The sequence below is a fragment of the Homarus americanus genome, unplaced genomic scaffold, assembly GCF_018991925.1.
Source record: "Homarus americanus isolate GMGI-L3 unplaced genomic scaffold, GMGI_Hamer_2.0 scaffold56241, whole genome shotgun sequence".
NCBI lineage: Eukaryota > Metazoa > Arthropoda > Malacostraca > Decapoda > Nephropidae > Homarus > Homarus americanus.
Genome location: NW_024740202.1, coordinates 2,457,843 through 2,470,026, shown reverse-complemented (window position 1 = coordinate 2,470,026; position 12,184 = coordinate 2,457,843). Strand labels below are relative to the sequence as shown.

Below are 12,184 nucleotides of genomic sequence, written 5' to 3'. Positions count from 1 at the left end.
CCTCCATTAACGAGAGGTTCAATTAACAGGATTTCTGTAAATGAATTAGCTCCCATAAGGATTTTCAGTTCTATTAACGAGTACAACTTCTATTAACGACAGCCTTAAGAGAAACATGCTTTGGTGTGCTCATCAGCTGATCGGCTAGTCCGTCAATACAGTAATCAGTTCTATGTTTACATTTGTTTTCAGTTGAGTAAATATCGAGAAAGTTGTGCTCTTGAATATTTTTGCATTTTTTTATGTTAAAATTATTGGTTATTCTGAAATTTAGTTAACATATTGATAATATATACAGTACAGGGAACAGTCTTTGTGCGCCCATCAGCGGATCGAATCGCCCGCCAACGCTTCTCAGTTTGACTTTGTTTACAGTGTAGTGAACATCCAGTTGTTGGGCTCTTGAATATTTTTGCATTTTTACATTAAAATTATTGGTCATTCTGAAATTTAATTCACATATTGATAATACACAGTGCAGAAATTATTAAGAAATATGAAGAAGGCATTAGAACCAATGCACTCTGTAAAGAATATGGCATGTCATCATCGACTGCCTCTACAATCAGCTGTTTGATATGTAAACAAAACCACAGGGAATACGACATACACTCCTGAAAGTAAGTTAAAATACAGTATTCTACTGTTTTTTATTTATTATTGTACAGCATACTGTACAGTACAGTATTGCATTTTGTTAATTCTATTACTGGTATACAGTACTTTGTATGTACTTTTTCTGTGAGTTGGAACCAATTACCCAATATCCCATTGAAATAATAGAGTCAGTTAACGATTGACTCTGTGGAACCAATTGTGCTCGTTAATCGAGGGACCACTGTATAGTACTCTACATTAGTTTACCCATTTTCTTAAAACCCTCAATCATCCTCGTTAAAGATAATACCGTACATACTCTGCAAAAAGTTCATCTAATTGAGTGTAGGTAGCGAGGTGCGGCACACTGATACGATACATACACACACATGTTCAACCACATATAAAAACTCACAAACCGTCAGGACTGATGCTGGATTTTCTGTACTTTTTAAAATATTCCTGGTGAATAGAGGGGCAGTCTGGAGTCTGTACTGTACTGATTAATAAACTAGAGTGGTTCTACTGCATAGAATTTTATCAGACTAAATCCCTGACTTGGTGGAAATTAGGGAGAACTGAGTGTGTATGTTTTTTAATGACTCTGTTTGATATGGATATCAGAACTAAAGTCAAGGTATAATTTTTAGTTACTCTGATCCTCAAGAGATGTGAGCCTTGTCATTCAGAAGGATAGGCTTCTACACGGTGTTAAATACAATACTTTACAACATTTAATATTATCTATAAGACATGAATTTTAAGGTTTCATTATTTACAAATAGACTGGAATATTTTTTTTATCTTTTCAAGCATTTTATTATTATTATTATTATTATTATTATTATTATTATTATTATTATAATTATTATTATTATTTTTATTATTTTTATTATTATTATGTAAGGTGGTTGGCATCATGAATAAACTCAAAACTCTTCCATCATTGGTTGTCGTTACCGTGGAAGCAGATATGTGCGGCCTGGTCCTCTCCTTCCTTATGAAGGCCACCGATATGATGTGGTTTACCCCTTCCATTTTTTGAACTGTTAATTTGTTTCAGGTTTCCACCACAGCTACGCAGCATGTGTCACTGCCTCTACCAAGTGCTAAGTAAAAGATTTCCACAGTTCCCACAAAATAACATAGGTGCCGTCGGGACGGTCATTTTCCTACGCTTCATCAATCCGGCTATTGGTTAGTGCTGTGTTATTATACCACTTTATGTAAGAAAATCTTTTGTAGTTTCATTGAATATCATTAATTTGATTCCTAATCCAACCAATGACAGTCCATGTATATTACTTGCTAGTCTTACAGTACAGTATTGCTTTTTGATTACTAGAGTAAGTTAAAGGATGAAAGGATTTCTTTTGTCAGTGCAAATGGAAATTTTGGAACAAAGCATAAATTTATTCACTATTCTGTACTGTACTGTATTTAGTTTCAGAAGGTGTATTGATGAATTAAATTATTTTTCATGTTTCTATCATTGTAATCAACAGTACGTATTGCCTTCTTAATTAATGATGTGGAATGAGAAACAGTGTAGTATAAATACTGTATAAAAAATAACAATGTATGAATTTACCATAACTGGCTGTTTGGTACTGGAATTAAGGTAATGCACTTTTGTCAACAGTGTCACCATGTGAGACAGGCATCTTGGATAGGCAGCCAAGTCAGCAGATAAAACGTGGCTTAATGTTAATGTCCAAGATCCTACAGAACATTGCAAACCATGTAGAGTTCAGCAAAGAGCAGCACATGCTTCCATTTAATGACTTCGTGCGGCAGCACTTCGAGGGGGCGCGGCGCTTCTTTATCCAAATTGCCAGTGACTGTGAGAGTGTGGAACAAGCCAGCCACAGCATCTCCTTCATCAGTGATGCTAATGTTCATGCCCTACACAGATTACTGTGGAACCACCAGGAGAAAATAGGTAAGAAAGTAATGTCCAAGTTTTCTTACTGCATAATTACAAAGTTCTGTCTCTCCTGATTTTAAATTGTTGATGGACTAGTAAGGTAAGAGTGAGTCTATGTTTGATCTTTGTTGTGGCCACCTTGCATCATTGGGGGAAAGTGCCCATGAGATTGAATAAAAATAATAATAAAAGAAAAAAATGTTCAGACCAAAGCAAAATTTATTATAAAGAACAGCCAATGATATTTATCTAACATAACGGCAAGAGGTAAAAGGAACAAGAAGTGTACCAAGTCCTAATGAGAAATTATGATCCATATATAAACCAAAGAACAAGATTCCTTTTTTTTAATTGAACATGAAGATAAACAAAGGATTGAGTCATTTATTCTCCTCCTCCACACAATGCTGGTGAAGGTGTACAAGGAGAAGATGAATAAATCCTTACCCTGAATTATTTATTTGTATTCTATTTACTCCTTGTAATTACGTTCTAAACACTTATAATGTTTTCCTCAACCAGGGGAATATCTGTCGAGTAGCCGGGACCACAAAGCAGTCGGGAGAAGACCCTTCGACAAAATGGCTACCTTGTTAGCTTACCTGGGACCACCGGAGCACAAACCCATCGATTCTCAGTAAGTTTCGACGAGAGTAATGTTGTATTGTTCTTGTTGATTTATAGCGTTCTTTTGTTTCTTGAAATGTACTGACTTTATGGGTATACTGACCTAGTTTTTCTTTTTGGTTTTTCTTATAATGTTATCTCTCCTCTCTTGACTTGTTTTACTTCCACAATACAGATGGAGCAGTATGGACATGACCAGCACCAAGTTTGAAGAAATCATGTCTAAGCACAACATGCACGAGAAGGATGAGTTCAAGTCCATTAAGACGCTTAATATTTTTTACCAAGCGGGCACGTCCAAGGCCGGCAACCCTGTTTTTTATTACATTGCCAGAAGATATAAGTGAGCTATGAATTAGTTTCTGTATTTTGTATTGGTCTTGAAATAGATAAAGTGTTGAGATAAAAACCTAGATAAATTCTTGATAAATTAAGGTTGGCATTGTAATGATAGTGAAACATTAGTTGATCTGAGATAATATATTTGAATGTTATTATTAAACGAGATTTTCCAAACAGAATTGGTGAGACGAATGGAGACCTGTTGATATACCATGTGATCCTTACCCTGAAACCCATCTGCCGTAAGCCTTTTGAACTTGTGGTGGACTTCACTCATACGTGTGCAGACAACAGGTTTAGGTGAGTGTTCCCATTCAAGTTTATCTTAATCATGTCATGTTTTAAAATTGGGGAGGATTTCATTCCTGCTCGAGGGACAACAGGTCCAGGTGAGTGTTCCTGTCAATTTTTTTTTGTGCAACCTGTAACATGATGAAGGTTATGAGGGACTCCACTCACACTTGTGCTGACAACAGGTTTAGATGAGTGTTCCCATCATTGTGTGCAGACTCACAGGAGGAATTTACAGCAAAGGTGAGACATAACACAGTTTTTTTATATTGAATGTTAATGAAAGTTCCTAGATTTACTAGTTAATATTTTTTGCAAAGTGTACAGTAAATCCCTCAAAGTTCACTGTTTGATTTGTAAATATTCAGCATTGTGAGAACTTGCATATTACAGGATTTCTGTCTCACATCTTAACCTAACTCCATTCCCATGTAGGTGAGGTGGAACAGGGGTGCCGTCCATAATTAGAAAAATCCTAGCAGTAAATTCAACACAAATGAATTAGTATCTGGATAACTAAATTTGAAATAGAAATCCAGACGTAGGGCTTTGTGTTTAACTATTACGGCACTGAGAAATCATAAGCTGATGATATACAGTTTCTTAGTTTGAGATGCCTTGTGAACCCTTGTGAATGGGGAAATTTGTACTTGGAATGTGCTTGTTCTCATCCTTCTGCATGATTGTGAAGCTTTAATCTTGTAGAGTCCTGCTCAGATGAATCATGAATGAGAGCAATAGACATGAGCAACTTTGTTCATATACAATAATAGGATATTAAACAAACTGATGGTTGAAAAATAAAATTGTTCAGTATACTGTACTGTAATTAAGTTTACAAGTTATTAGAGATACTTGAATGTAAGGATGTAAAGATGGTTACCACACATCCACTGTATGATATATAATACTGTATTTTGTTTAAGAAGATATACAGTATACAGTAGTACAGTAAAATTTAAGAAAGCTTGTGATAGATTCTGTAAGACATAGTTTGAGTTGGAAACTAAGTCGTCAGTTATGTTTGCCTGGGAGAGAGCAAGCAACTGCTAGCAGTGGAGGTGAATCTTTTATGAAATTAGAATAATGGTTGGACACAAAAATCTCACTGATAGAGTTCATAATGTGAATAGATGTGAGACATTCAAGTCTTGTGGAGGTATTGATTCACTTTGTCTCAATCTGCTTATATGGGGCTTGGAGGGCCTACATACTGTATAATGCCCAATTCCCACTTAGTAAAAGTGGGATGGTGATAGGAATGACATCCAGCCATAAAACTTGCTTCTAGTTTGCCTGATCTTAGACAGGGACACCATATCATCAGGTAATCACGACTAAACCAAACAAAAGCGAATGATGGCTGTAAAACAGTGATGATAAGGAAACAATTTTTTTTTATTTCTTGTAAAGCGAAGTGTACCTGTTCTATCTTATATGACTCTTGACCACTGACGTTGCAGTTGACTCAGTTTGACAGAACAAAACAAATGTTTTAATCATATTTAAGAGCATTTTAAATTGATGAAGAATCAATATACTGTAGTCCCATTGTGATGTAGTTATTTCTTCATGGAAATTATTTTACAGAATTTAATAGAAATATACTTTCAGTTACTCTTTGCTGTCCTGTATCAATCAGTCAACCATTTTTATGTGAACATTGTAGAATGAAACAGTAACATCAGTGTTCATACATTGAGGAATGAAGTATGGTTGAGGGAAGAGTACATAGAAGTTTATGAAATTTATTGCAAATATTCGTCTGTCGTCTAATTGAAATTTTATAGCTTTTATCTTTACTTCAAATATGTTGTGTTGTGATCAGCTGTCCAGTAGTACTGTATGTTAGACATGTGTACATAGATTGTGGTGAATTATTTGATTGGACCCCTTAAGCTTCCCCAAGATATATAAATATTTCTTAAGTAAGATCCTACTAAATTTATTATTAAGAATATGTATATTGATGTTCTTTGTATGAAAGAAAGAAGCTGTAAAATTATTTTATGTAAAGACAAACAGTTATTGTAGATTACTCAGTAATATTGGATATGAAAGAACAATATTCTCATCTGAATGTAAATTTGCCATTCTTTAGTTACTTTATCATAAATTTTTACTTTGGTGGTTATACCACCTGAAAATGGTTCACTGTACTCGTATGCTCGGTAGAAGTAAGTTAACCTTTCATAGGCCCTTTCACAAAGCCTGATTTGAATGTGCCGTGTGTCCAGGAAGAATTTTATCTATTTTTTATTATGATAGATGGAGAATCTCTACCAAAGCATGAATGTATATAAAAAAATATCTTCAAACTCTTTTTTTAGAAATATGGCACATTCATCAGCTTTTGAAGGAGGGCCAGTGAAAGGGTAAAACCCCAGCAGAATGTGACTCAGACATCAGAGCACTGAGATCAAACTTAACAGCTGCAGGAAGTACCTACTTGCCAGTTAAACAGTGCCCTTATCTTATTCCATTAGCTTATTGTATTCAAAATGCCTCTTCACTAATTTTTGGATACTGTAATATTGATAGATATGAAGCTTCATACAATGATACTAAGGATGCATTCTATTGTAGGGTAGCCTGTATCTTATTCCTGTGGATTTCATAGTTACTTAAACAAGGAAATTTTGTTGAATAAATGGTAGTATGATCCTGTATTAGCAATTTCCAGTTTTGGTGTAATCTTGTAAAAATATATTGTGTAAATGAGTACAACATTCCTACATTATTCAACAGGACAGAATTTCTACAAAAATGGTTTGTTGTATTACCTGAAGTAGCATATGAAAACATCCATGCAGCTTATATCTACAATGGCAACTCCTGGGTGAGAGAGTACACAAAATACCATGACAGAATCTTGGCACCACTCAAGGTAAGACCAACATTGTCTTGTCTCTTGATCACTGTACGTACTGTCTTTTGGAGAGAATACAAGAGTTGGGATCAAGATTTTTGCATATTTTTTTTTTCTGGGCCATTTGCATGAACTGTGTAACAATAAATATGGTAGAACCTCACAGATGTATAATAATTAGTACAGATACATACAAATTCTCATGTTTTTATGCAAATTACTTAAAACGGATCACTAATCAGCTGTGTGTGTGTGTGTGTCAGACCCAGAATTAATGTACTATACTGTGTGCATGTTTTGGTTTCTATGTTTTACTTACCCTTTGTAGCCACACCAGCAACTAAATAAATCAAATAACAGTTTTATACTATAAACTACAAAACATTAGTCCTTACAGTGTAACAACTGACATTCCAAAGATGCTGAGAGTGCAAGGTAATTGATGAATCTACAGAATGACTATCATTCCTTACAACATCTACATGGTTTTATTTTTGCTACAGTTTAAACTCTCCCGTGTGACTCAAGTTACCACTGTTTTTAATACTATCAGTACAAAGTCACCACAGTCACTGCCAGATTCTTTCATCATTAATAAACACAACTTAGTCATTCTTTGATGACACAAAGTCACTACTGTACTATGTATTATACAGTATTGTACAGGTCCACATATTCTCCCAGTTTATAAACAGATTGCTTGTTCATTGCAACTAGATATTAAAAGGCTGCATAGCTTTTTCTGGGTTCACAATATTAATTGATACACACAGGTATTTTTAGTTGGTTCTGTGAAGGGTAACCAAATGTTTAATCTCACAATTGATGAAAAATGAGTCTCTTACTAGTGACAGGGACTAAGGGTGTCTGTGTTAGTTGATTATAGGTGATATATGTACAGGGAGTTTGTTTTGCTGCTTTTACTTAATAATATACCAGTATGTATTATTGTTCTATAATATTAATCATAAGTATGCATGTGATGATCAGTAACTTAAATAATTAAGATGTAAAGAAAGTTAGATTGAAAGGTAAGTGTTTCTGGACTATACAGTATAGTATTTGACAGATGCAGCTCTATAACGTTAAAAGTCAACTATAAATTGTAATGAGGGTAGTGACCATTTTTTTTTACCCTAAAAGTCAACAGGGAATTTGTGTTGACAACCAGAGTTTATAAAAAATTAAGTCTCAGAGGACACTGCATTACAGTGCTTGGCGAGGAGTTGTGGCAATAAAATGAACTAATTCCAATATTGTAAGTACATTCTACCGCTACGCCTCCCATTGAGCACTGTAGTGTGGTGTCCATTGCGATTATTATTTTATTTTTTAAATCTCTAGCTCTCAACATGAAGACCCTTGTTGATGGAAAGAGGTATTTAAGACTACAATACTGTACTGGGATAAGGCTCTTTAGAACTGGGCCCCTAATGTTCAGGCTAGTTAAGGTTGGCTGTACAGTATTAAAATCAGAATCAATTCCATAAGTCACCCTGCTGATCACAGTGTTCTTAGAGCCGGGGTGACTCAATCAACTTTTGAAAAAAACCCAAAAAACTTGGGCTTGGTTGACCCTTCAGCGATTATATGTTTGTGCCTCGTCTTTATTTTTTATATATCGGTAAATTTTTGCAGTCATGTTATGGTTTGACATTGTGCGTTTTTGTCTGTTAACTTTTTGGTTTTCCTGCAGTTAAGTTTCATTTGAATTATATTTTTTGAAGAATGTTACCAATAGAAAAATACAGTCATGTTCACTAGTGACTTTTGTAGCTTTTAGGGTACCAAGGTATTGTCACCTTTATTTGAAGAAAAAAGAAAGGTGATTTTAATTTTTATTTAGATTGTTTGTGAGTGAATTGAACACATGTAGGTATAGCAAATTTATTCCCTATTGCCACAACTGTTGCTCTGACTTTATGTGTGTAGAACTGTTATTAATCAGCAGTCACATGGTATAAAGTTTGTGGTATGCATTGACTAGGAATTGCCTAAGAGAAATACTGTACTGTACATTATGTGTTGGGGAGATGTTCATATTTGGTTTATTTTGACAAGTTATTTATGACAATAATTTATTGTTTGAAAAATGACAATTTGGTTAGCAGTAAGTGAGACTGCTTATATTTGTGTGAAGTTAATGTTTGGAATATTTTTTTTTTTTTTATCTTACAAAGGGTCATAAGAAACTGATCTTCCTGGATGCTCCTGCACGACTGAACGATTATATTGAACCTGACCAGCAAAAATTACCCGGGGCAACCACCTCCTTAGATGAGGACCTTAAAGTCTTCAATAATGCTCTTAAATTATCACACAAAGACACAAAAGTTGCTATCAAGGTAAGAAGTGTGTTCAAGAGTAAATTAAAGTTGTGGTATTAAAACAAACAATGATATTTGTGTCAAATTTGTTCCAAAGATTTGGATTTACTGTTAATTAAACTATGATTAAATGCTTATTCAGGTTGGACCATCAGCTATCCAGGTAACATCTGCTGAAAAGACTAAGGTGCTCTCCCACTCTGTGCTGCTCAATGATGTCTATTATGCTTCAGAAATAGAAGAGGTTAGTTGGGTTTTTTACTCAGTGTAGCTATGTCTGTATTGTGTTTTTTTTATTGAATGTCATAAACTCATGTATCTTGTAGATTATTATTAACATTAAAAAGAGTAGGTGGCCCCTGAAGAACACTCATACTTTCAATTTGTCCCTCTGACCTCAAAAGTTTCCCCACAACTATGCAAGATATATGTTTTACTTCTGCACAGTTTTCAACAGCTATGGCCACCTTTTGATAGAATACTGCTGTCTCGTGTAGGTGGTGCTGCTGTACTGTCCTACTTAAGACATTGAACAATTTGAAGCTGTATTTTACTCTCTACGAACCTTTCATGTTAGCAGCGGGACTTCTGGGGGTTGGGGGGGGGGGTTAGGACACTGGGCTGCTGTCCAAAACAAAAGGCTGTAGACATAAACATACATTTAATGATGGCAGTAAAACTTCTCTGTTATGTTTTTTTAATTCTTCTTTCTTGATTTCTTCTCCTCTCTAAACTGCTTATATCAGGCATTGTTTACTTTATATATGTATGACATGACTTCATCTGTGTACTGATAATTCTAAAGTGAACCAATAAAAATTTTTCAGGTGTGCTTAGTTGACGATAATCAGTTTACTCTGACTATTGCCAACGAATCTGGTCCTTTGTCATTTATCCACAATGACTGTGACAACATTGTTCAGGCCATCATCCATATCAGAGCCAGATGGGAACTGTCCCAACCTGTAAGTATTCACCCTCAGCTAAGAAATTTATAGTGTATGTGCATAATATTTTTAAGGGTGTTTGAGTGCCATACTTGGTGACTGATGAAATAAGTGTATCTTTATGTAGCATTATAATTTCCCATCTTGATCTGTATTTTGTGGATTTTCTCGCCTTCTCCAAAGGATTCAGTAACGGTGCACCAGAAGATCCGGCCAAAAGATGTTCCAGGAACTCTATTAAATATGGCTCTCTTGAATTTGGGTTCCCTCGACCCTAACCTCAGAACAGCAGCGTACAACCTCCTCTGTGCCCTTACTGCCACCTTTGACCTCAAAATTGAAGGCCAACTATTGGAAACATCGGGTAAGCAACAAGACTATAAGTATCTCTCTGACTCTGACTTAATATTTTTTATTATTTGATATAGTTGAGAAGTTTTCCATTATTTACTTTTATATCAACACTGTCAATTGTTGCAAGCTTTACACACCATTTTATATCCCTGTTGTGGTATAATATTACTTTCATATTTTTATTAAAGTAACTGGATTATGTTGATGGCACACTATTATAATATAGCACTGTCCACCTGTGATGACAGCACTGGTGAGAGTGATGGTGATGAAAACCTTTATGTTGCAATCCTCATTAAATATTACTTGCAACAGTTTTTGTTTTGTTCCCTTGTAGCACCTTACGTGACCAATGACCAATAGAAGTTTTTTCTCTTATACTTTCATTATTATTTAAAGGACACCTGTGGAGGCTTCATCAGCTTATTTTTCCATTGCTGTAGTACTGTATATCACTTTCCAGTGCTTACAGTCATGTCTTTATATATGAAAATCTACATTCCTTTTGTTTTATTGAAGTATTATCAGGCAGTTTATAGGACATTGTGCTTCTTGAACATGAAATTGTTTTTGTTGGGCCCAGAACCACACCTTATACAGTATAGTAATGTGGTACTGGTGTATCTTCCTCCAGGCCTCTGTATCCCATCCAACAACACAATCTTCATTAAGAGTGTTAGTGAGAAACTTGCTGTGAATGAACCTCACTTAACACTTGAGTTCCTGGAAGAGTGCATTCAGGGCTTCCGAGCCTCTAGTATAGAGCTCAAGCATTTGTGTCTTGAGTACATGACTCCGTGGCTCCCCAACCTCACAAGGTGTGTAACCCCTTAAATGTGTTATATATACTGTATACTATATGTTTTTGTTAATAATCTTGGGGTGTATTTGGTCCTCGTAAAATGATCTCTTTTTATATTGTGTATTGGCTACCTGCTGATGGTACAGTAATGGTTTATCACATATTTTTCTGCATTTTTTTAGGTTTTGCAGCCATCCAGATGACAAGAAGCGAGCCAAGGTTGCCATGATTCTTGATAAACTAATCACATTAACCATTGAGGAAGTTGAAATGTACCCTTCCATCCAAGCCAAGATCTGGGGCAACATTGGCCAGGTAAGAAACACTTGAAATTAGATACATTATTCTGAACAAATTTAACACACACCCGGCACCTGTATTTGAATAAACGAATAAAAATTAAAACTATAAAACAAAGTACATAGTAAACTGCATGACACTCACCATACAGTTGTCTTCAGCAAATTGCAGTCTGAGCCATGCAGGATACAGCACCATTTTCTGCTTCATGAAATAGATTGATCTTCAGTAGCAAAACAATCTATGAATGTCATTTGTTATTCAGTGTACAGTACAGTAGTTGGGAGTGGCAATCACACACATACACATGCATGCACACACACACATACTGTACATACTTACATGCATACAAACATATATACATACATACATACATACATACATACATACTACATACATACATACAAACATACATACATACATACATACATGTTAAAGTATTCACCCATAAATGAAGGCACCAATTCTTGAATCTAAATCTAATCATATATTGAAATTATATTGAGTTACAAGAATCAGGAATATGTTGCAAGTACAGCTACTCCTCGACTTATGACCACCCGGACATACGACCGCCTCAGTCGTACCAAAATTTTGTCAAATTACTTATTTTCGAGTCCCAACGTTAGTGATTGCGCTGTGTACTGACAAAATTTTCGTTTGTAATTCACTTTAAAATGACTGGCAAGCTTAAAAGTGAGAGTTTTGTGGTGCTGAGAAGAAAAAGAGACACCCATTTTAGATTTTCTATGTTATTATTTAAGCATTTTCGACTTACGACCAATCCGACTTACGACCTGG

The 12,184-nt window shown here is 35.1% G+C and overlaps 1 protein-coding gene across 7 annotated transcripts in view; it reads left to right on the top strand.

The window, feature by feature from the left end:
• Positions 1 to 12,184, top strand: part of LOC121875322 (neurofibromin-like) — a 78,442-nt gene that overhangs the window by 20,112 nt on the left and 46,146 nt on the right. For all 7 annotated transcript variants that reach the window (XM_042379824.1, XM_042379821.1, XM_042379819.1 and 4 more), the window contains 12 exons: positions 1,661 to 1,794; positions 2,240 to 2,539; positions 3,047 to 3,161; positions 3,327 to 3,494; positions 3,671 to 3,793; positions 6,533 to 6,671; positions 8,834 to 8,998; positions 9,123 to 9,224; positions 9,808 to 9,945; positions 10,111 to 10,291; positions 10,916 to 11,099; positions 11,266 to 11,398. In XM_042379824.1, the coding sequence (XP_042235758.1) occupies positions 1,661 to 1,794; positions 2,240 to 2,539; positions 3,047 to 3,161; positions 3,327 to 3,494; positions 3,671 to 3,793; positions 6,533 to 6,671; positions 8,834 to 8,998; positions 9,123 to 9,224; positions 9,808 to 9,945; positions 10,111 to 10,291; positions 10,916 to 11,099; positions 11,266 to 11,398 (1,882 nt within the window). The remainder of the gene's footprint in view (positions 1 to 1,660; positions 1,795 to 2,239; positions 2,540 to 3,046; positions 3,162 to 3,326; positions 3,495 to 3,670; positions 3,794 to 6,532; positions 6,672 to 8,833; positions 8,999 to 9,122; positions 9,225 to 9,807; positions 9,946 to 10,110; positions 10,292 to 10,915; positions 11,100 to 11,265; positions 11,399 to 12,184) is intronic.